The sequence below is a fragment of the Pezoporus flaviventris genome, unplaced genomic scaffold (genome assembly GCF_033815535.1).
Source record: "Pezoporus flaviventris isolate CSIRO_AGI_PZ_B2104156 unplaced genomic scaffold, CSIRO_AGI_Pfla_v1 ptg000097l, whole genome shotgun sequence".
NCBI classification, from domain to species: Eukaryota; Metazoa; Chordata; class Aves; order Psittaciformes; family Psittacidae; genus Pezoporus; species Pezoporus flaviventris.
The window spans coordinates 8074194-8098549 of NW_026892645.1; the positions used below are offsets into that span (position 1 = coordinate 8074194).

Below are 24356 nucleotides of genomic sequence, written 5' to 3' on the forward strand. Positions count from 1 at the left end.
ACCCTGCCTGAGAACTCCCCATCTGCTAAATGCCATTTTTAAATAGCTATAGATTACAAGTGCTTTTCTATTGCTGCCCGTTTAAAACCTTGGCTGTATCTCATTCTGCTTTGGTGCAGGAATGCCCTTAATTTGTTTCAAAAACATTTGAAAGCCCTGATAACAGGCAATCTTGCTGCAGACTATTGTGTCCTTTCTGATGGACGGGCTATTGCTGCTGTAACTACCACGTAGATAGTGGAGTGACAATGTGTGTCCAGCCAAACACAGGCTGTATAATATTTATGTCAAGTATATGAGGCCAAAAACTTCCCTGTGTTTGGATATTGGAGGGTTCAGCAGTTAACAGGGCTTGAAAAGGCTTTTCTATGTTTTGTGAGCAGCAAATCATGATGGAAGGCTCATGGTGGGAGAGGGAAGGCGCAGGTTTCCCTCAATACAGGCTGCTGGGATGACAGAGCATCCAGGTATATATAAATATATGGGAAATGGGACCTGGGTTTGGCAAGTGAACTTTTGTCAGCGATTGCCTTGCTGCTGGGTTTGCTTAAAGTGGTGAAATGAATGTTAAATTGAAGTTTCTACTTTTGGAAGAGACCTTTTGAAAATGAAACAGGCTTATCTTCAGTCTAGGCTGAAATCCAAAAAATTGCCTGTATCTCAGAACTCCCCAGAAATGTTCTCTGTGAGCCATCCCATGCAAAAAATGTGAGTGTAAGGGAAAGAATCTGGAGAAAGATTAACCCTGGAGGTCTTGTTTTTTCCCTGCTTCCCTAATGTGATCTCTTTTGGAGCAGTAGAGGTGGGGTCCTGGTGGCATCCACATCCAGTCTCTTCTCTATAACCTCATTTCCTGAGCTCCTTTGGAATGGTGTGCTGCAGGGATGTGTCTGTGATGAGTGTACAGTCCTGTAAATCATCCCTTATTACAGCTGACTGTCTCTCTGATGGCTTTGCATAACCACAGTCCTATCTTTTGATGCATCCGTACTGTCCCATGGCCCTTTTGCCTCTGCGGAAGAGCTTGTGATAACAATCCCAGAGCTCAGTTAGTGCTTTTGCTCCTGGAAGTAGCATTTGTTGTGATTTTAATTAGACAAGGAGATGTTTTTCAGTGCAGACCTTTGAAGTATTGCTGGGAAGATGACTGCAATTAAGCAGCCCTGATGCTCCTCTCATTTTGTTCCTTTAAAACCTTGTGCTTTAGCCTCTTTGGAGGTGAGAGGCACAGGACTCATTTCATTTACATTGCCAGGTCTTGTACAAGCCGGTGTCCTGCAGTGTGAGCTGCAGGTCTGGCTTCATTTACAGGGCAGAGCATGAGAGCAACACCTCTCACTACTGATTTGCTCCAGCCAAAGGCTATTTATAATAAAGGAGGGAAGGGATTATTAGGAGCGACCTCATTGCAATGACAAGAGATTATGATGGGGAGTTCACATGTCCCCTCTAAAGCCAAGCGGGGGCTCTTGATGGACCTTGTGCATGGTCAGGAGCTGTTCAGCTTTGCTCCTTTGAGTGCTCAGATGTGCCCAGAGGTTGGGGATAACGACCCTGCTGTGCTGGGGAGGCAGATAATGAGCACAGCCCTCTCTGATTGGGTTCAGGTCACACTGCAGCCAGCTCAGGTGTGTCAGCGGTGTAATTAGTGAGGTGCTGAATCAGGGAGCTGGCAGTGATGGTGTCACCTTCTCCCTGCTCTCAGCTGGGCTCTGTTGCAAGGGGATCCTGCGGGACCAGGGGATATCTCGGTGAGCAAGGGGTGGTTGGCCCGGATGTAACCCATGAGGGAAAGGCGGGAGCATGCTGCTGGAAAATGTATTGGGTTTTGGTGATAAGGAAAGTTGTTCCTCAAGGATTGGGGGGGGTTTTGCTGGGTTGGGATGTGGGTCTGTAGAAGTGGAAGTCTCTGGAGCACCTGCATGGCAGCTCGTGAGCCAGAGCACCCAAGGGTCTGCTTGGAATCCCAGACTGGTTTGGGTTGGAAGGGACCTTAAAGCTCATCCAGCTCCAACCCCTGCCACGGGCAGGGACACCTTCCACTAGAGCAGCTTGTTCCAAGCCCCTGTGTCCAACCTGGCCTTGAACACTGCCAGGGATGGGGCAGCCACAGCTTCTCTGGGCACCCTGTGCCAGTGCCTCAGCACCCTCCCAGGGAAGAGCTTCTGCCTAAGAGCTCATCTCAGTCTCCCCTCTGGCAGGTTAAAGCCATTCCCCTTGGCCTGTCCCTACAGGCCCTTGTCCCAAGCCCCTCTCCAGCTTTCCTGCAGCCCCTTCAGGCACTGGAGCTGCTCTCAGGTCTCCCCTTCAGGAGCCTTCTCTTCTCCAGGCTGACCCAGCCCAGCTCTCTCAGCCTGGCTCCAGAGCAGAGCTGCTCCAGCCCTCACAGCATCCTTGTGGCCTCCTCTGGACTTGCTCCAACAGGAAGGCTTTGAGCTTCAAGCTCTGGAAGGTGTGAGCACAGCCTTAGCTGGGGTTATTCCTTCCTTCATCCCCACTGGGATGTGCTTTTCCCCAGCTAGGTTCAACAAAATGAAATGCAATATAGCACCAGTGCTGTTCTGTGGCTGCTTTGCCTGCAGGGGAACAAGCCCTGTCCTCCAAGATGACCAAGGTGTGAAGGAGAGCCTTGTGTCTGGTCCAGCCGTGGTGCCAGGGGGACTGAGCTTGTGCTGTTAGCCTTTATGGAGCAAGCACACCATTCAGGCTGCAGGCCGTGGTCCATTATAGCTGCTTGCCCTTCCCAAACGGGGAGGGAGCTGAGTTTGATTCTCCCACCAAAGCAGGTGATCGCTGAGCCTGGTGACTACAAGGCCTTGACTTGCTTCCCATTGCTTATATTGCAAATGGGAAAACAAACACAACAAAAGAGGTGGTGCAAGGAGAAATATTTTGGCTCTTTTCTCGCTGGTATTTTTTGCCTGGCTTTGATTTGCCTGTCAAACTGCCAGAGCAGAGCTTTGCAGAGATGCGTTTAAACCTTGATGGGCAGCTCTGGAGCTGTCAGCGCTCCTGCCTGCGTCTGCTGCTGCCTGGCCAAGGCGGGAGCTGCGGCTGAGGATGGAGCTGCTGGCTCTGGTTGTGCTGGAGGCTGTGGATCTGCGGATGGATTTTGGGGTTCCCTCACCCCGAGTTACTCATGTGGTGCCCTAGGGCGGGGGAAGCTGCTGCAGTGGATGTGTGTTGGGATGCTGTAATCCCAGCTCCCAGGGTGCTTATGCTGTGAATCAGGATTGGGTGGGATGTGAAATTAACAGGCGGCTGCAGGAGAAGATGGAGAGATGTACAACCCCAAGGTCATAGAATTATATAATGGTTTAGGTTGGAAAGGACTTAAAACTCATCCAGTTCCAACCCCTGCCATGGGCAGGGACACCTTGCACTAGAGCAGCTTGCTCCAAGCCCCTGTGTCCAACCTGGCCTTGAACACTGCCAGGGATGGGGCAGCCACAGCTTCTCTGGGCACCCTGTGCCAGCACCTCAGCACCCTCACAGGGAAGAGCTTCTGCCTAAGAAGGTCTTTCTCCAGGTCATTTGATCTTTGTCAAGGTGGTCACCTTTTCTTACTGGTGCTCATTACTCTGTGCTGGGAATGTCCCTCTTACGTACGGCTGCAGTGCTACATCACGACCTGGAAGGAGGTTTCACTTGTAAATGCCAGAAAAAGAATGATGTCTGTGTTTTGGCTCGCCTGGCACCAAGTGTCTTCCCTGTGCCAAGCAACAAACCCCCCTTGGGCTTGGCTACAGATCTCCAGGAGCTTCTTCCAGCCTTTTTCCTAGAGGTTAAAGACACCTCATGCACTTGTGTACTGTAGCTGCCTTTCTCATCTGGAAATCACAAGGCACTTTGTAGCCTCTTTTTATTAAGGAATTCAACTGCTGATGTTCATCTACAGGGGGAAATAGCAATCAGAGGCCAAAAAGCAATGCTCAAACTCATCCTGTAGATCAGAAGCAGTACTAGGGGTAAGACTCAAAAAAATTCTGATTCCCAGGACCGCTAAGAACACTGCTTTTGGCATCATGGAGAAAACTGATCCTCTCTTGCATGGACTTGGGGGTTGTGGTTGGGCTTGATGATCTGAAAGGTCTTTTCCATCCTGGCTGATTGTATGGTTCTATATTTGTCCCTGCAGAGATGTCGGGGACCGTGGCTGACATCTCGCTGGTGCACTGGAAGCAGCAGTGGCTGGAGAACGGCACCCTGTACTTCCATGTCTCCATGAGCAGCGCTGAGCAGCTCTCCAGGGCCACCCCCCCGAGCCTGCAGGAGCCTTCTGAGATCGTGGAGGAGCAGCTGCACATTCTGCACATCTCGGTCATGGTGAGTGAAAGCTGCCAATGGCATCGGAGGGGACAGGGGACCCTCTGGGAGGGGGTGGTGGTTGGCAACCGGGGTGTGATGGGAAGGAAGTGAGAAGGAGCAAGGTGATGAGTTTGGTTTGCAAATGTCCGTGTCCCATCTTGGTTGTGCCTTCAGAGAGGAAGAGATGTGCTTGAAAGGGCTGGGGAAAAAAGAGTGGTTGGTCTTGTCATAATGAAGCAAGACAACAGACTAGAGAAGAAGCTGTGGGGAAGGTGATGAGGAAGCTTGTGGTGGTTCCATCACTGCTGGCAACTGGGCAGGTGGGTCAGGGGAGTATTTCCGCTTGGTTGTGCCTTTAGGCATGTGTAAAGGCAAGATTTTGGGCTTGGCCATTTCTTTCTGAAGCTGAATTTTACCTGTCAAGTGAATATGGCCTGCAGCATGATCCTTCTCTTGCAAAGGATGTGAGCTTGAACTGATGCTTTGAATATCTCCATTTCAAGTGTTTGTGACCATTATTAATAGATCATATATGTGCTCTGTTGCCTTATAATGCTTATTCCAGTATGTTATGAGGTGGTTGATATGGTTCATATGGTTATGAGTGTGTTATGAGGTGGTGATGTATTTGGATCCGGTCTGTCATTCCTCTGTGCTTTAGAGGAATCCATCTGTGAAATGGGACTAAATGTATCATCCCTTAACTGCCATTGGGATAAGCTGTCCAGTCAATAAAAGAAATAGAGAAGTTAGGCTTGTAGATCCTGTGTAGATGCAGCTCATCTGTTTGGCCAAGGGAATTCTTCTGTCGTATTGGGATCCCATTGCAGCCACCCTCTGCAAAAGGTGGATCTGAACAGATTCTCTTGGTACCTGTGTGTCATCTCCATGGCTTCTGTCCTTCTACTGGGAGAAGGAGCAGAGGTGGTGGCTGGGCAATGGCTTTATTTTTCCTTTTGACCAAGTGTCTATTTGGTTTGTACAGCTTAAATCTGATCTCTTCTTGAGTGTCTTAACCCTTGGCAGTGGAGCTTTAGGTTGGGCACTGTGTACATGGCAGCAGGAGAGAGGCTTTGCATTAAGGTTGTTGGGCAAGATAAGAGGCAGTATGATAGCAGGATGGCAGAAGGGATAGGAATCGGGGACTGCAGCTTGTTTGGTTGGATAGTGAACATTTTTACATCCTACTAATAACGCCAATGTGGTGGAATACTGGGGAGGAAAGGGTAAAACTGATGTACTTGGAAAATGAGCCTGAAAAAACAAGTGAGACAGAGCAAGGAATGAAGGTGGCAAACCCCAAGTCTGGGGTGTGAAAACCTTGATTCCTGGTATGGGGACGGGGTTGTTTGGCTGTTGTGGGCAATCCTGAGCCATGGGAAAGCGGCCCGTGGCTGTGGGGAGAGCCTGGCTATGGGATAACTGCAATTGCTTTGAAATGCAGATTTTCTTTGGTAGGGATCAACTCAGTCCTGGTCCCCAGACCTTGCTGAAGCTGCTCTTTCTAAGAAAGCAACGTGATGATTGTAATGGATTGATGCTTTGGAGAAAGTTTCTTAGAGAGATTCTTGTCCAGAGCCTCCATCCTCTGCACCGTGGAGCTCAGGAGCACCGATGCTGGTGGAGGGGAGCTGAAGGCATTGCTGTGCATGTCACAGCAGCAGTGTCTGTGCACTGTCCTCCTGGGTTAGCTGGTGAAGATGTTTTGACACCTCTGCCAGCACAGGAGCATCCATAGCTTTGTTGTGAGAGTTAACTCCCGGCCTGAGCATTTCCTGCCCTTCTGCATTAGCAAGGGAAAGGCAGGAGGGAAACAGCCACAATTAGACTCCCTTTATCAATCCTGATACTCCTCGCAATAGAAGCCAAGGTTGCAGGCAGGGATATGGGTCTGGGCTGCACCCGTGTGCTGGGGGAGGCAGAAGCTCTGTGTGTTTCTTCCCTGGGTCAGGTTTGCAGCACAGACTTGAAACCTTGCCCAGTTTTTTTCTGAGGATTCATTAACTTTTCGAGTGAAACCAAGCGGACCTGAGCCAAGTTCTGAGTTACTAACGCAAGATAAATGTGTGCTTTGTTGGATCCTCTCCCCCAAAACCATATGGAGTTCTGTAGCTGAAGTAGAATGGGGTGGAAGTCTTTGTTTCTTGGTGAAACGTTTCCTCTGAGTCCCCAGGCTCTTTTTGAGATGCTTTCCCATGCCTTTACTTTCCCCCCTGAGACCAACATCCCAGAGATCCTCTGTCACTGGAGCCCTCCTCCTTCCCCTGCAGCAGGTTCACCCACTGTGCTGTGCTCAGCACCCTCTGGATGCCAGCATGGGGACAGTGTGGTCCCCCCCATCCCATTGTATCCCATCCTCCCCTTTGCCCATATTCCTTCTCCTGCCTTAAGATACAGCTGTGCATCCCCATGGCCTCCTTCCTAGCTTCTTAAATACTTTTCCTTTTGCTTCCTACCATAAAGCCTGATATCTGTGTGCTCTCAATAGACTAAAACACCATTCCTGGAGCATCAGCCCACCTGAGTGCTGCCTTGGCATTCAGAGTCTGTGTGTCCTGTTCATCATCAGCCCAGCATCTCGCTGCGGGGGACAGGAGGAGACACGGGAAAGTGCTTCCTTCCATCTCCTTTAAGTGTCTGTAACGCTTACTTCTACCTCTCTGCTCATCCTTGGGCTGAGTTATAGGAGTCCAGGGAAGGTTTGCCTGGGGGGTCCCGCTAATCCCTCGCTTAGGGAGTACCCAGCAAAGCTTTATTGGACAGTGAGACATGGCCAAGCTGTGACGGGAGCATTGTTTTGGGCTTCTGTAGATGTCTATGACTTGGCTGGTAGCTCCTGCTGTGCCTCTAAAGCCAAGACCCCCCCTGCACTATGTGGGGGCTCAGGGAGGGATGTAAATCCTGGGTTTACTCCTTATTGAGGTGGTTCTGGCTGGGGGTGCCTGGCTTTCTGCTTTGGGGTTTGCATTCAGTGCAGCAGGAAAGGGGCCGTCGGTGCCCATAACCCCTTGTCCCTGAGGCCATCTACCCCCACATCAGCACTGGGATCTGTGACCCTCTTCACACCTCCCTTCCCAAGCTCAAGGGCATCTTCAGCAGCAAAACAATACTTGATTTTTATTGTATTTTCCTTTGCTCACTGTTTTTTCTTAATCTCTCCCCAATGAGACATAACATTAATTACTGCAGTTAAAGGGAATTCAGCCTCCATTACTCTCTGCCACCCCTTTCCTCTCAGCTTAAAGCATCTGAAATTTGTCTCCCAAATGAAAAGAAAGGAAAAAAGGGAAAATGCACAAAAATGCAAATGTTGGATTTTATTTATTTACCCTTTTTTTTGTGTGTGTGTGTGCAGTGTCAAGTAGAAAGGAATCAATATTTTTGTCATTACGCCTGTTGTGTTTTTCCCCCCCATAATCTTAGCTGTCACTTGGGTTTAATTGTGTTGTTTCCTCTTGTGTGGAAGTAAATCTTATCTGTTTGGGATTAAAATTCAATGAAGGTCACAGCAGCTTGAAAACTTACCAGGCTGCAGCAATTAATGTTCATTTGGCTTTGATAAATTGGAATGTTCCCCACAATAGGACTGGAGTGGATTTCAGAAGCAATAATTCTTCCATTAACTCAATGATTCCCTGCGTGATGGAGCGTCCTGTCACTGCTGTGTTTGTCATCTGTCACTTCAAGGATCTGGGCATATGCCTGATATGATTTATCATGATTATTGGGGCTGCTTGTGTCAAAACACTTTAAGCTGCTAATTATTCCAGCCTTGTAAATTGCTGGATTTAACAGAACATAAGAGGTATTTATTTTTCTGTTGTTTCCCCACCATCTTGTGTCCCTGTTATAATTATTGCTCTGCAGCACAGTAAATTCAGACCTGGGGCCATGTCCAGCAGTGATTTCTATAGGTGAAGGCTTATTTTCCATGCTCTGGGAGGTGGAGGGATGGGGATGGGTAGGAACAGGCATGTTTGATCTCTGCATTGACCCAGCTCACAGACATTTGGTAGGGGCATTGCACCCTGTGGCTCCTCCAGTGCCTGGGATGCAGGGCTGGGAAGAGGATGCAAAGCCTCATCCAGTCTTGCTGGCCAAAGGATGGGTTTTCCTTCCTTAAGCCTCTGTGAGTGATGCTGGTAAAGCCTTGGCCATTTGGAGCTGGGACCACTCCTGCATGTTGTGGAAACGAGTGATGCGCTGCTTCCGTGTCCAGCAGAAATAAGTTGGGCTTCTTTGAGGACAGTAACAAGTAGAAGCCTTGTTTCATCCTGTGCCATCACCTGCAAGGGAGCATTTCGGTGTCTGGAATAAAAGGTTGTTAGACCTCATCAGGCTGGCTTTTCTAAATGTTATTATTTTTCATTTCTAATGCCTAGTTTCTGCTGCCTGATGCCAGGAACAGGCAAGTTTGCTGCTTTCTAAGTCTCCCAGCAGGTTTTTTTAGCTCTTATTTGGACAAGTTTCCTTTTTACTCCTTGTTCTTATGCATCCCCATGTTTCCCTAACGATCAGCCGTCGGTGCTGTGCTCTGCCAGCCTCTGAGCTGGGTATAAAGTGTGCTCTTAAATGCTTCATTCTGATTTAGCATCCTGCTCTGAAGTGGAGATGGGGAGGGCTCCTGTGGCCCCCGTGCATGGTGCAGGTGGGTGCTGGTGAGCAGGTTTCTGAGGCAGGTCTCCAGCTTCTTCAGCACTGCAGGAAGGTCCAAGTGCAAGTGAGGTTCTGAGCTGCTGCCACCTCCTTTCTGAAGCTGCCATCACCAGTGAGAGCCATAGAAAATGCATTGATTTCCCCTTTTCACCCCCTTTTTTTCTCTCTTACCATTATCTGTGACCCATACCACAACTTTCCCTCCCTCCATGCTCCACTGCCCATGTTTCCCCAGTGACTTTGCGTCTCATCAGGCTCTTTGCTTCCAGCTTGGCTGCATGAAGCATCTTGTATGGTGCCATTGTGCTTGTCCTGTGCAATCGTTGGGGTGCAATGGCAGCCGGACCCCAACGGGATGAGCCCTTTCGCTGCCCTGAACACAGGGCATGTTGGACAGGGCGGTGAGGTCTTCTCCAAACAGATGTGCAAGCCCAATTGCCTTTCCATCTGCCTGTGCTGGTAGGAGTTGCTCACTATCCCATAGATGGGTGTAACATCATACCAGTGCAATTTGGCTTATCCTGTTCTATGATCCTGGTGTGTACAGGAGAGAGAGGATGCTAAAACCCTTTGCAAAACTGGGTTGATTCCTATCCTTCCCAGCAAACAGCTCTTTGAGGGATAGCGCCAGGTCCCACGGGCTTAAGACACATCAGGTTTTTGCCTCCTTTAGCTCTGGCATTGCCCTCTGCTTGGCCATCATATGAGTGGCGTCTCATTTTCCTACCCAACTGTATTTTCATGGAGCAGTTTGGGTTGGAAGGGACCATAAAGCTCACCCAGCTCCAACCCCTGCCACGGGCAGGGACACCTTCCACTGGAGCAGCTTGCTCCAAGCCCTTTGTCCAACCTGGCCTTGAACACTGCCAGGGATGGGGCGGCCGCATGATTTTATCCTCCTTGGTACAAAACCTCCCACTGGATTTCCTTCCCTGCCAACCTTGTGCTCGCAGTTGATGTCTTGCTTGTCATGCTGATGGCAGCATTGGAGCTCCTGTCAGCCAGCTCAGCTGGGGAAAAAACCCATGGTGTAACATGAGTAATGAGGTAGTGAAGAAGGCACAACATCTGTGTCATCATTCCTGCACCAGGAGGTCAACCAGATTCATAAAGCATGCACTTCTAGCTTCTGTGATGTTTAGGAATTAATTAAGGTAGGGAAGGAATTGCTGCTGCAGCAGATTTCCTTATCCGAAAGGTATTAAAAAGCTAAATTGATCTCCAATTAGTTGGTTCTATTAAAATGCAAAACCCCAAAGAAAAGCCCTCAACCTCCAGGAGCTGGGTTCAGTGTGTCCCTGTGTGAGAATCGCATCCCTCCTCCTCACATGTGGGGAGAGGAGGAGGCACCCACCCCAATGTGCAGCTGGACCAAGCATCCCCAGCTGCCTCTGAGGAGGATGGCAGCCGCAGGCTCTGTGCTGATGGCAGATGGAGGGTTAGCACCTTGCCTGGAGCAGTGTCCCAGTCTGCTGGTGGTGGCCCTGAGCTGCTTTGGGGTGGCCAAAGAGGTTGGTGGGACCTTTGCTGGGTTTAGTGGTCCGAGACAGTGCTGCTGAGCACTTGCAGGCTATTGAATGGGGCACTTGCACCCCATTGATTCAAGGACTGGAGCTCAGCATAGTTGGAAGCTGAATGTCACCCTGGTAACCTCTACCTGTCCCGTGCTAATGATGTTATGGATGCACACTTGAACCGGTGTGGGGAGTGGGTCTGCTGATGGGTGAAGCTAGGAGAAAGCCTCCTGCTCCTCTCATCCTGATGCTCTTTCCCAAGATGGGGACATTCTTTGGCTTCATGTTTAATCTCCATAGCATATCATTAGCCGACTGTGTGGTTCAGTTGATACCCTGGAGGGAAGGAATGCCATCCAGAGGGACCTTGACACTCTTGTGAGGGGCTGATGCCAACCTCATGAAGTTTAACCATGCCAAGTGCAAGGTTCTGAACCTGGGTGGGAGCAATCCCAGGCACAGCTACAGGTTGGGCAGAGAAGAGATTCAGAGCAGCCCTGTGGAGAAGGACTTGGGGGTGCTGGTTGATGAGAAAATGAACATGAGCCGGCTGCAGTGTGCGCTCACAGCCCAGAAACCAACCGTATCCTGGGCTGCATCAAAAGGAGCGTGACCAGCAGGTCCAAGGAGGTGATCCTGCCCCTCTGCTCTGCTCTGGTGAGACCTCACCTGGAGCATTGTGTGCAGTTCTGGTGTCCTCAACAGAAAAAGGACATGGAACTGTTGGAACAAGTCCAGAGGAGGCCACGAGGATGATCAGGGGCTGGAGCACCTCCTGTATGAAGACAGGCTGAGAAAGTTGGGGTTGTTCAGCCTGGAGAAGGCTGCGTGGAGACCTCATAGCAGCCTTTCAGTGTCTGAAGGGGGCCTATAGGGATGCTGGGGAGGGACTCTTCATTAGAGACTGTAGTGATAGGACAAGGGGTAATGGGTTAAAACTTAAACAGGGGAAGTTTAGATTGGATCTAAGGAGGAAATTCTTTCCTGTGAGGGTGGTGAGGCACTGGAATGGGTTGCCCAGGGAGGTTGTGAATGCTCCATCCCTGGCAGTGTTCAAGACCAGGTTGGACAGAGCCTTGGATGATATGGTTTAGTGTGAGGTGTCCCTGCCCATGGCAGGGGGGTTGGAACTGGATGATCTTAAGGTCCTTTCCAACCGTAACTATTCTATGATTCTATGATTTTATGATTCTATGACTTCAGGCAGGTTGGAAGAAGCAGCCTCTTCCATTCAGCCTCCCCCTGTGCTCTCCTTCATTGCAGAGAGATGTAAACCAGGGACTAAATGTAGTTAACACTGTGCTCTTGTATTCAGGGAATTCATTTTGGGGGGATTTGTCTTAAAGTGTCACTTTTGTGACAATGACACCTGTTATGTTAATAATTTTTCACTAATCTCTGTTTTCTACCTTAGCTCCTGTGAATATATTAGGCACTTTACAGCTTTCTATCTAGCCCATTTCCCCCCCACTGTGTTCAGCTATGGAACTGGAGTGCTTGATTTGCATCTCTGATAAAGCAGGGCTGAATAAATACTCTTAGTTTGCTGCTCAGCTCGGATGAACTAACTTTCTTGTCATCCCCAGAGCAATCAAAGTTGGTACTGGGGGGAAAGCAGCCACAGGAAGCATTTGGGAGGGGTTTGCCTTTTGCAGACGGCATTGAACATGTGGGAATGATCTGCAGACATAGAGAATGCATAACGTGAATGTGCTGAGAAAAGAGGAGGGATGAGGGAAAAAGTAAGCATTCACGTTGGAAAGGTGGTTGGTACAGTTGTAGTGCTAGAGCTGGGAGGGGGATGCTGAACTCGTAGAATGGTTTGGGTTGGAAAAGACCTTAAGATCATCCAGCTCCAACCCCCTGCCATGGGCAGGGACTCCTCACACTAGACCACCCAAAGCTCTGTTCAGCCTGGCCTTGAGCACTGCCAGGGATGGGGCAGCCACAGCTTCTCTGGGCAACCAGGGCCTCAGCACCCTCACAATAAACAACTTCTTCCTTATATCTAACCTGATCTTCCCCCGTTTCAGCTTGAATCCATCACCCCAATGAAGAGTCCCTCCCCAGCATCTTTGTAGCCCCCTTCAGACACTGGAAGCTGCTCTGAGCTCTCCATGCAGCTTCTCTTCTCCAGGCTGAAGAGCCCCAACGTTCTCAGCCTGTTCCAGGGATGATGAGGAGATGGAGAACACCACCAAAGGAAAGTTTGGGAATGGGGTGAGGAGCGTTGGAGCAGTGTCAGCTCCTGGCTCGAGGTGGGACACGCACCAGGCATCGTGCACGTCTGCCTTCGCCCCCATGGTGGGTCTCCTCGCTGCTGGTGATGGCGAGCTGTGTATTTTTATCACCCAGAGCAGGGACTTTGCCAATTTCAGATTCTTGTCTTGATCTCGTTCCCGTCCTTCCTCCTCCTCACTCTTCCCCTTCCCACCATCTGTCTGGGAGGAATACTCGTGCATCTACAGCGCTGCGGGGCGTAGCTGGAAGCTTGACCTTTTCTCCATGCTTTTTCTCTCAGCATGGGCTGAAGCAGATGGAAAAGCCAGGCTTTGGTGGGGTAGCTCTCCTTGGTTTGCAGACTGGAGGGGAAGGAGCATCCTTGTCCTGTGCAGGTTGGGTCTCACTGAGCTGCTGGGCTCCTAGGGAGAGCGATTCCATGCGGGAGCCCTGTGCTAATCCAGTGTGTGAAGTGCTGGGAGCATTTGATCCGTACCTTTGAAACGCCGATGCAGACACAGAAATGCTTTGAAGCTACCAGACTGAATCCTAGTTGCTTTAAACTGCTACATATGGTGTTAGAATTGTTAATCTAGGAGAATTCCTGTGGATGCTGACACCCGTGGATGGGTGATGGCTGGCTCCAAGGTGATGGATGGGGAGTGTGTTCCAAGGCTGTGGAGCTCGCACTGCCTGCCTTGGGGTGCTCCTCAGCAGAGTGATGGGGATGCTGTCAGGTGATGGGGATCCTGTCCCCTTGCCTGTGAGGCTGTGCTGGGACACAGCAGGAATGCCTGGCATGCTCTTTATATCCCTAGAGGAATAGGATCATCTCCAGGTTTCTGTCTGTACAACACAGGCTCTGACCCTGGGGATGCAGGAGCGTGATGCTCCTTACCCTGGGGTTTGCTTTTCTGTTTCAGCTCTAAGGGAGAGCCTATGGGCTAGAACGCTTGATTGGTCTTCCAACAAGGAGTGAAAAGTCTTACTTTCCCCATCACATCTCGTGTCATCTGCAGATCTTGCTTCTCTCAGCCGTTATTCTTGTTTGAGAGTTAGAAATGTTTGCATCAGTTAAAACGTTGTTGGTATCAGGTTTTGGCTCGTATGAAGATGAACTGGGGTGAACCTGGTGCAGAATAGCTGAAAGATTTGTGAAAGATTTCACGTTAAAGCACTAGGAAAGACTGCGTTTTCATTTGATTGGCAAATCCCAAGGCTGGGAGTGTTAATGATGGGATGAAATGCAATATCATACTTGTCCCCAAAAATATGATGCTTGCTTTCAGTTTGGGCTCTTTTTTTTCCCCCCTTTCCATTTAAAAATAAATTGGACTTAGCTTCACAAGGCAACGCTGTGCTGTGAAAAGGCAGAGTGTTTTTTGTTCGGGGAAGTGTCAGAATGAAATGTTTCTGCTCTTCAACACTTTCCATATCCTCCCCAAAACCACTTACGCTTTAGTTTCAGCTGATGGGAAACTGTCGGAGCAGATAAACCATTCCCTGGAAAGCCTTGCCAAGCTCTTTGGGGAGGAATCGCGCCTAAACCAGGGGAGATGTGGTGCTGGGGAAGGGATGGGGGTCCGATGATCACCCAGCCCTGGTGTGGGGATGCTCAAATACCAGCATGAAACAGGGGGAAGCGGCTCATGAGTACGTGGTTTTCTCTGATGATCCTAAGGCTGCTAATACAGCAGAGGACTCTCTATGTGTGTGTCTGGATCTTGCTGCTGGAGGAAGTTGGGCACAATTCCCACTGGCTTAATTGGGAGCAACATCAGGCCAAGCGTGGTTATTTTTACCTGTCACTGCTCCCACTCTGCCTCTTCCCTCCCGCCTCCATCCCCACGGACAAGAGGGATCGAGCTCTGTTCCAGCCTTGGAAAGGTCTCTGCCAGCTCCCTGCAGCAGCAAGGGAAAAGGGGGGGATGTGGGGAAGTAATTGTGCTTATTTTTAAAATCCAATTATCTAAAACTGCAGGAAAATAATTATTTTTGCAGGGAGCTACTCAGCCCGGTTGGGCTCTGCCCCGGTGGGAGCTCCCCAGGGCTGCCTGGATTCGTTATGGAAGTGGCTGGAGAGGGAGCAAGCGGGAGCATCAGCCCCGGCTCTGCTGGGAGATGCTCATCTTGCCGGGGTTTGGCACTTTAATCTTTGTATTGCTCTTTGTCCAGCAGGGAAATGGATTGTTTTCCCTTCTAGCCTCCTCCTTTGTGGCTCCTCGAGGCAGAGGAGTACTTATTTATTCAAGGCCAGGTTGGATGGGCCCTGGAGCAGCCTATGGAAGGTGTCCCTGCCCGTGGCAGGGGGTCGGAACTGGATGAGCTTTAAGGTCCCTTCCAGCAGAAATCAGTCTGGGATTCTATGACCTTTTATTTTGGGATGGGGAGGCAAGAAGCCTGCCTGCAAGAAGATGGCAGCAGAGCTGGTGGATGCTTTAGCAACGTCAGGTACCTCCATTTACCTTCCCAGGGGTTTATCTGGTTACAAGCTCATTGCCAGCTTGCCTTCGGCAAGCTTAAGCTCTCCTGCTGGCCTGGGCATGGTTTTCCTCACTGCACCAAACACGAGCTCGGGGTGAAACCAAGGCGGTGACGGCAGCAGTTGCTGAGGGGGCAGAGCCCAGCCCTGGTGCTGAATTTGCTGCTGCTTTTGCAAACGATGTGGGGTTTGGGGAGCATCGTCCTGCAGAGATCTGTGTAAGGGGGTGGGTTTATTAAGGAACATCAGCAGCGTGACATTGCAGTGGGGGCATTGACTGAACGGAGGGCGCTGGTTAATGCCCCAAAGGCAGTTTCTCAGTACCATTAAGCTGCAGGTTTTACTTGGCCTCTCCCTTAGATCCATCATTATTCACACCCTCACTGGGCCTGGCAGATTCCCTCTGCCACAGAAATTAATGATTCGAGCTTGCTGGCAAACTTGTGTCCTGGGATGCAGCTTGGGCAGGCTGGGATTGGCTGAGTGAGGTACCAGGGGGCTGATCCCAAGCTGCATCCTTAGGATGGCAGAGGCAGGGAAGCTACTTCTCCCATTGTCCTTCCTCATGGTGGGAGTTTGCTCTATGTGGCTGTTTAGACACTGTCCCTGCACCTTCTCAGGACCCTGTGGGTTCAGGCACATCCACAACCCCCTTGCAGAATGGTTCTTCAGCTGCGTTCAGCCCTATGTGGCTGGGAGATGATAGAGGATGGATATTGGGTTGCTGCTTCACAGTGCTGTGTGCTTCCAGCCAGCCGTGGTGTGGGTTTAGGTAAGGAAGAGGCTCACTTACAAACAGCAAACAAAGGCAGTGATAGCTGCAAGGCTCCTGGAAACAAACAGAAATGAGACAACAGCTCCAGGTATGTCAAGCGATCGCTTGAACTGGTGCCAGGGATTCCTCTCTCCCCACAGGATCCAGCTAACAAGCTGTGAGATGCTCTCAGCTGTGGCTCAGGATTCAGTTCTCAAGTAAGGTCTGTGCCCTCAGGCTGAGGTTAGGGGAAGGGATGTGGATGTGGCTGTGCCCTCCCTGGCTGGGGAGGAGTGTAAGCTGCCAGGGAAAGCTTTTCTACCCATTTCATGTGCCCTGAAAGAGGCTGTCGCTGTCACTGCTTGCAGCTCCTGGGGCTTGGGGTGGCACAGTCAGCTTGTCTCTGGTCCTGCTCCACACCAAACACCTTGAGTATCAGTCGAGTGTATGTGCTGCTTGGGCTGAGAGATCTTAGCTCCCTCTTTGAGGGCTACCTTGGCTTTGTCTCAGGCCCCCATTGGGTTCACCCTTTCCCACATCCACCTGGGATGCTCGTGGCTTGTGCTGGGATGAATGCAGCAGCAGCAGGAGCTGGAGCGTGGAGCCGTTTTCAGTCCTCCTCTCTGTACTTGAACCACCTCTGCCATGCAGCCCGCCTCATCCTCTGGATGTGTGGGGGTCAAGGGGAGGAGGAGTCATCAGCCAGATTGTTCCTGTAGCTGCCGCTTAGCGCTGGGAATTGGGGAATAGCTTTGCAAAGCAGAGGAGTGAAGTGACCTGATCTCTCTCCCCGCTCAACCCTGTGCTCTGTGGAAGGGAGGGATGAGCTGGGCTGTTTGCTGCCCTGTGTTTCCCCTGTGCTGGGGAGGTGGAGTTAGGGTGAGCATTTCGACAGCTATGGGCAGATCCTTTTCCAGCCAAGCTGCTCCTACCTTAGGATATTGACTGCTTTGGATCTGCCTGCTGCATTCCCTGTGTAACCCACCCTGGGCCCCGGAGCCCTGCCTAGCTGCCAGCCCCAACAGAGCCTTCCCTGGGGGGTTCTGAGGGTGAGCTGCTGCTCCCCATGGTGTGGAAATGCCTTTCCCCAGCTGAGATGGGTTGAGGTAACACATTGACCTTGAAGGATGTGTGTCCTGCCGGTGTGCATCCCAGCTGGCTTGGGCTGTGTGGCTGGTCCCACCTTGGATGGAGATGACCCACACTGGCTTTGGGGCACTTGTGCTCCATGGGACACTAATACCAAGATCCTGGCTTTGTTAACCGAGCAGATCTTCATGCAGGGAGCGCTGTGTATGTGTGAGCAGGCTGCTCTGCTCCTAGGGCTGCTCGAGCTGTCCAGGCATTGCACGGGGTAGGTGAACATGTAAAGGTACATGGTGCTCTGCTTGCCGGATGATGCACGATAACGGCAAAAGAAGCTTTAATGATGAAGTCTTGCGCTGCAGATCTCTTTGCCAACTGGTTTCAAAGTGATCACACTTCACCTGACCATGTCCTTGCCTATTTGGGTTGCCTGTGCTCAGGTAGCCCCTGGGCTTGGGGGGTTGGGGTTGTCTGCTGTCATGGTTGTCTCCCTCTTTTCTTCTCCCTTGAAAAAGGGATAATGAGGCATTGGAGTCATCCTTCTCCTTTGAAAAAGAGACAATTGGGCATCAGAGTCATCCTGTCCTTGGCTGCTCTGGCTGTGATGCTTTGGCTGTAGATGGTTTCACCCTCTGTACCCTCTGGGTGCTGGTGAGCTCCTTCCCACTGCAGCACCCTCAAGCAGAGAGCAGTCCCCTCCTGTGAATGCCAGGGAGGAGAGAGGATGCTTCCCACCACCCTGCCTTTATGGATCATGGCATTGTGGCAAAATCCCTCTATTCCACCCCTGTGTGCCCAAGCCTAACAGCAGAGCTGTGCTCCCAGCTGCAGTTATCTCTATGGGCTCACTGGGGTGGGTGCAATGCCTCCCTGGGAGGCGAGATCCTGCTTGTGGGGCTCTGCACTGCAGCCGTGCGGTGCTGGAGGGCCCCGTGCTGGCTGGAGGATGTGGGGAGGGTGATGGGCACTAATCAAAGCAATGGTCCCAGGTTGCATCCACTCGCCTCCTGCTACAGCTCCATCCCCTCGGCTCAGCCATGTTTCCCTTAGCCAAACAAGTACTGTGGCTGTTTTGCTCTCCTTTTTAAATAGCCACTTCTCGCTTACTTTCCTGCTCTTCCTCCGAGGCGGGCAGGTTGGCAGGGGGAGGGAGCCTTCGGCCAAGCTCTCCATCACATGTCCCTTGGTTTTTGTGTGTTATTTTTTTCCCCAGCGCTGCCCTTGCCAAGGGAAGGACATTGTAGAGCCGCTGAGACTGGCAGGGGCTGTAATGCTGCCTGCCAATAACCTCCATCTCTGAAAAGGCTTAGGAAATCCAAGCTCTAAATTAGCTCCCAAACCTCCTCCTTCCCTTTCTCTGGCTGGAGCACCCTGCAGAGCAAGCCTGAGCTCCCCTTTTGTCACTGGGCTCTGCCTTTGCTGCGATGCTGGGGGGGGCTTTGCCTGGAGAGCACTGTGTGATGCTCTCATAGGAATGCCTTGACGTGGTGTAGCTTAAGGCAGGCTGGAGTACCCTGGGGAGAGGTGTGGGGGCAAGCTTCTGGCATCCCTTTTCCCAGCCTTTGCCATCCCATCCCCTTGTCCAGTTCCCTTCCCATGTATCTGCTTGGCAAGTATTGGGTTTCTCAGCTGTGATGCTGGGAGTGGAAACACAGAGCTGATGGATGGCCCCCAAAAGCCTCCCTATGGAAGCAGGAGGTGCAGCCTGTGCTTGCCCTAAGGATGCTGCTGAGAGCAGCCAAGGTCATGGCATCGCTGGCGGCACACATGGCCGGGACATCTGGGATGAGGTGAAGCTGGATCAGCAGAGCAGGAGGCGTGCTGGCTGTGTATGTGTTAGAGCAGGGGACAACCTGTGCTGTGTCCAGCTGTCCCCCTGCTCCCAGCACCTCATTTCTGCCCTTGCCAGGTCAGTCAGTGAAGGCAGAGGCTGGTTTTGCTGTGCTGTGAGGTGGGATGCGGCTCAGCAGTCCTGCTCTCTGTGTCCCTGTTCTCTGTGAGCAGGAATGCTGCAGGGCAGCTCTTTACCCAGGGCCCTTGGGGAGGTGGTTTTGGGGCAGCTTTGCCTGGCGGTGCTGCTGCGTTTTGGCATGGCTGTGTTGTGGGGCTTCATCTTCTGCTCCTGCTACCTCCTCTCTTGGGATAGAAATGGAAGGGGCTCAGCTTTGCTGTTTCTCCTGGAAAGCCAGGCTTCAACTCTAAAAGCCTGATGGCTCAGCACCCCCACTGGCACTCCAGGCTTCAGCACCGAATACAAAGTGTTCTTTAAATGACTCCAGCAGCTCTCTGTTGGTAGCTTTTGGTTCTCAGGTGCTGCAAACAGAGTGCAGGCATCACATCTGATCTGCTCTCCTGACCCCAAACCATCCCAGAAAGGGCTCCTTCACCTCCACCTTGTGCTTTAGGGCTCTTGGCATCCAGGGTGAGGAAGGTGATTCCTCCCTGGAGGGCTGCCCATCACCAGGGCACGATGCTGCTGTGAGCATCGCTCCTTTTCCGGGCCCTCAGATGTGGGAGCTCTGCAGAGCACCCTCGGGCACTGAAGTCTGCCTGCTTCATCCTCGCATTGGGTTCCTTGGGGTATAGCAGAGGAAAATAACACTTCCAGAGGCACAGAACTTGGGGTTTGTGGTTTATTTTTCCTAGAGGCTCTGTAAAGCTCCTTCTCTCTCCCTCCCTCCCCGTGCTCTGCAGTCAGCTCTGGAGCAGAAGTGATCTTTCTGCCAATGCAATGATTAGCCTTTCTGCTAATGACCCACGAACAGTGTCCAAAATAAATGAGCCCAACCTGCTCATCTTATTAGCCAAATGATTGCAAAGAAGGAGGAAATGTCCGCAGAAAGCGCTTAGGCAGCTGGAATTGGGAAGTGTGGTGGAGTCATTGCTCGAAGGATGGAGAGGAGCCATATGTATTCAAAGAGTTATCAGGGTGGTTCTGCTGACCCCCTGCTCCCCCTTTTGCAAGGTGACCCTGTGGGGCTGGAGCTATGGGGGTGCCTAGGGGGGTGAAGCTGGGGGTGGGCAGATAGTTCTCTCTCCTGTCTTCCTTGTCTTGCTTTATGGCTTCACATGTCCTTTAGATGACAGGCAGCAGCGCAGGGATGTTGGTCAGGAGAGCAGCTAATGTGGCAACCAGTACTTAGTTATTAAGGAGTTGTTCTTGTGTCCTTCAGGTTCTTTTCACTGCGCTTGGCAAGGTCATGGAGCATCCTTGTTTCACACAGGGGAGGGAGGAGCAAAAAAGGAAGAGGTATAGAGGAACGGGGGGGGGGGGGTCTGCAGGGAAGGGAGGTGAAAGGAGGCTCTTGCAATCATGGTGATGCTCAAGCGAAACGAGCTCACTTGGGAAGGGATCTCAACCTTTGTGTAAATGTAGTAGGGAAACAGGACAGGAAGAGGGACACATCATGAGGAGGGTGAATACATGGAGAAGCTGGGGGGCTGTGTGTGATAACCCCCTGATTTGGGAAACCATTGACCTCTGTGGGGCAAACTCGGTTTGAAAGATGGGTTGTCTCCCTGGTTACTGGTCCTGTGTCTTGATAGGTCTCTTGCCGTCTAAAAGGAAGGTGACAGTGGTGTGGCCATCCCGGGGGGCTGAGGCTGAAGGCTGAGACAAGCCCTGAATGCATAACCCTGCAGCCTTGAAGCTGTATCACATCAGAGGATGTGCGCTACTCTTGTCTCTTGTTTGATAGTGAAGCAGAATGTCCTTGTTCCTCTTGTCCCCGCAAGTTAGGGCAGCTGCAGACCTGGATCACAATGCATGAAGCCTTAAAAACTGCTGGGAAGGAGGAGGAAGAGGAGGTCATCCTCCTTCCAGCACCCAATGTGTGGGCCATATGCTTCCCTGGCCTTCATAGCACAGCCAATGGAACTCCTGCTTGCTCAGCATCGCAGCTCACCAGGCACCGTCAACCCCTTGGCATCACTTGGTGTCCCACTGGGCAAATGCACAGAGCTGATGTATGACTGAAACCAATTCATGCATGTTATGTCTTTGTGTCTATATATATATATGAAATATAAACTTCACATAGATATATATGTATTTTTCACTGAGCTGGCATCCGGTGTAATGTACAGAGATAGGAAGCAAGACTTCCTTATCTTTTAATTTAGCTACATTCATATATAGCTAGTTCTTTGCTCATCTCTGTTTTCTACAGGCTTAAATTGTGCCTTGGACTTCTTTCCTGCTTTCCTTGGTGGGGGAATTGCTAATTGTATGGTTTTGTTCAGAGCAGTTTCAGGTTGAAACAATTCTCTCTGCTGGAAAACATCCTGACAGTGCAAACACGGGAAAGTGGAACATGAAGTGGATAAGCAAATGGCTCTGGTTATCTCTGCAGTGCCTCATTGCACTGAACCTCCCTGGAGAGCTTCCTTCAGTCCCCGGGGGTTGGAGGGTGGTGAGACACCGTGAGTGAACTCATCTGCATGCCCCAGGGCCCTGCTGGTTTTTCACTGTCATCCTCTCAAACGAGTTTTTCAGGTTAATGCTGAAGGGGCTTGGCCGTGGAAGGCGTGCTGTGACTGCAGGGTGGGTTTTGTTATGCTGTTTCAAGTGGGCATGTTGGTTTTGCCGTGTTGGAGTCGCTTTTTAAGACCCAAGGACTTCTACATGTGCTGCCCTGTTGATGGCCCTGGCATCGGTTAGGATGCCCCAGGGAGCACTGCCCTTATTGAGGGCTTGGCAGGATGAGAATTGCTTTTCCAGAGGATCTCTGTAGTGGAAGGGGTTTGGAGAGGTCAGTAAATCCATCTCTGTGCCCTCGGGCAGGATCAATAACCCTTTGTCACTGATGACGAATGCTTCTCTATCGTGTTCTGCAAGGCTCCTCTAGCCCCGCAGGCAGTTGTGTTGTTCCAGCCTGTGTGCTCTGATGCAGATTTAGGCTTGGATCGTAGCTGACCCAGGGAGAAGCAACCTCACAACCCCCAAAACACATTTCCCTTCTTCCAGCCTAACTTTACAACAGCCTGGTAGTACAAATAACTATTTACAATGCCAGGACCGGTGGTTTGAAGCCATTGATGGAAATCCTTTTCCTGTCAGTGTTTTGCTCTTAGAACTTACCCTTGAGTACCTTGCTCCTGGTGGCAAGCAGGGATGCAGGCTGGCATCCTCCCATGGCCCTGGTTCTTAGGCAGAGCTTACAGGCACATGTGAATGTGTGGAAGGGTGCTGCTGCTTTTTAAGCTGTCCATTGAAAAATGGGACATCCTGTGCTTCGGGGAGACATGTCCATTCCTCGTGCTCCAGCCTGTCCTGCAGGGACTGGGAGGTAATGGAGAGCTGCAGTGATTGCTGAGGCCTCAGCACCCAGGCGAGGTTTTCCATGTACATACAGCTATGTCTTCATCTCCCGTTCCTACTTGCTCCTCAGGCAAAGCTGTTTCTCCTGCAGGAGGCCAAGCCCCCTCTGAACATGGGAGCACTTCACGGGCTGGGCTTCATATAGGTTAGCAGTGCATTTGTGAACCCAGCACAGCAAACAGGATGGGTACCGCATTGGGGTGAGCTGTGATGGAGCTGAAGCTGATAGGATGTGGTTTTCCTGCTTCCTACAAGCTAAAATCAAGGTGTTTTGGGGTTTTGTTTTCGTGGGGAGGGGGAAGCAACCCAAAGCTCCATACACACTGTGCACCAGGAGCAGCAAAGGAGGAGTGGAGAGCTGCTTTGTGAGCCCGAAGGTGTGGGTAGAAGGGTTTTATTAGCTCCATTTGAAATATTTCCTCTCCGTTCCCGTTTAGCTGTGGAATCTTAACTTTATTTTAGCTTTAAATTTAGATTTTCAAAACAGGCCTGTCAAATTAGCAAAAAGGAAATTTGATTAGAAAATGGCAGCAGGATTGAGATCTTTGTTTTTCTCTGTGCATGATTTGGCTTGGAAATCACTTTTACCCAAAAATACCCTGCTGGAAAGTGGGTTTTAGTTCATCAGTGCTTTCCAACTGGAAAACAAAGTTGGGGTGGGGCAGAGTAGCATTTGTGGGGCTCTAGGAGCTGCCCTTGCAGTGCCTGGGTTAGCAAGGATGCTGAAACCAGGTGGGTTTGGGATGGGGGTGCAGAGCCCTCTCTGGCCTGTTAACCCCTTGGTGCATCTGATATCTGTTCCCAGGCCATGGTGAGTGGGAGCACATCCCAAAAGGCACAAGTTAAGAGGGGAGGATGAGGAAATTAAACGGTGGAGTCAATAGTCTGATACCAGCCATGGGGAGAGGGGAGGGCTGAGACCTGCCATGCCCAGGGCTGCCCTGCAGAACCTTCCCAGGGGGATGAATGCCCAGAGAAGCTGTGGCTGCCCCATCCCGGCAGTGTTCAAGGCCAGGTTGGACACAGGGGCTTGGAGCAAGCTGCTTTAGTGGAAGGTGTCCCTGCCTATGGCAGGGGTTGGAGCTGGATGAGCTTTAAGGTCCCTTCCAACACAAACCAATCTGTGATTCTATGAAGGACGTTTTAGGGGGTCAGCTTTCCTTGCACAGATCCCTGTTTGAAGCCTGTGTAATGAGTTCATCAACTGAACATCCAACCTGTCAGCCCTCACAACCCTCATTGCTGTCACTCAGCGGGTGAGCAGAGGTGGGTGCTGCAGCGAGGGGGGCACAGTGCCACGATCGCCGCTGCTGTGGATGTGCAGAGGACTGAGAGCAGCTCCAAGGCTCCAGCCTTGCCCATTCCCAGCCGCCTGCCATCCACAATTACTCACAGATGCTGCAATTACGCTGCGACGCCGTGTCAGAGCCCTCACGGCAGCGCCGGCGTGTGCACAGGGATGGGGAGGGTGTTATTAGCCTGTTATTATCCATTTACCCAGCTATCCCGGCTAATCAGCTTTCAGATGGGAAGAATTAATTGGTTTCGTTCGGAGCACCAGGCATGTTTAATTGAAATGGATTCTTTCCCATTTCCAAATGGGCACTTTCCCCGCCGCTGTTGGATGGGGAGGGAGGGCTGCAGCCTTCCCATCGTGGACCCTCGCTGCTGCAATAGCAGTGCCCTGCAATGCTCCCTCCATCTGGGAAGGAGCTCTCATTTCTCCATGCACATACGTGCTCAGACATGCTCCAAACTCTGCTTACAGCAAGTGCAAGTCCCACATCGTCTTGGTCCCTTGTCTATAGAGCTCGGCACATCATCTTGGTGGCACTCGGGGGGCATCACTGTGATGCTCTTTTCTGTGGGCAAGGGATGGACTTAGGAGATGAGAGTCCCCAGGGCTGTGTGCAGGATGCTTGGAGATGTTGAGAGCTGTGTGCTGGAATAAAACCACTGTACCCCTGGTGATGCTCACCCAAGAAAAACTTGGGTTTACTCCCAAGAAAACTCCTC

The 24356-nt window shown here is 51.2% G+C and overlaps 1 protein-coding gene across 3 annotated transcripts in view; it reads left to right on the forward strand.

Moving 5' to 3' along the window:
- Nucleotides 1–24356, forward strand: part of ASTN2 (astrotactin 2) — a 331851-nt gene that overhangs the window by 48343 nt on the left and 259152 nt on the right. For 2 of the 3 annotated variants that reach the window (XM_061476701.1, XM_061476705.1), the window contains exon 2: nucleotides 4139–4326. In XM_061476701.1, the coding sequence (XP_061332685.1) occupies nucleotides 4139–4326 (188 nt within the window). Of the gene's footprint in view, nucleotides 1–383; nucleotides 468–4138; nucleotides 4327–24356 lie in introns of all 3 variants that reach the window. The other variant, XM_061476702.1, reaches the window with a different exon arrangement.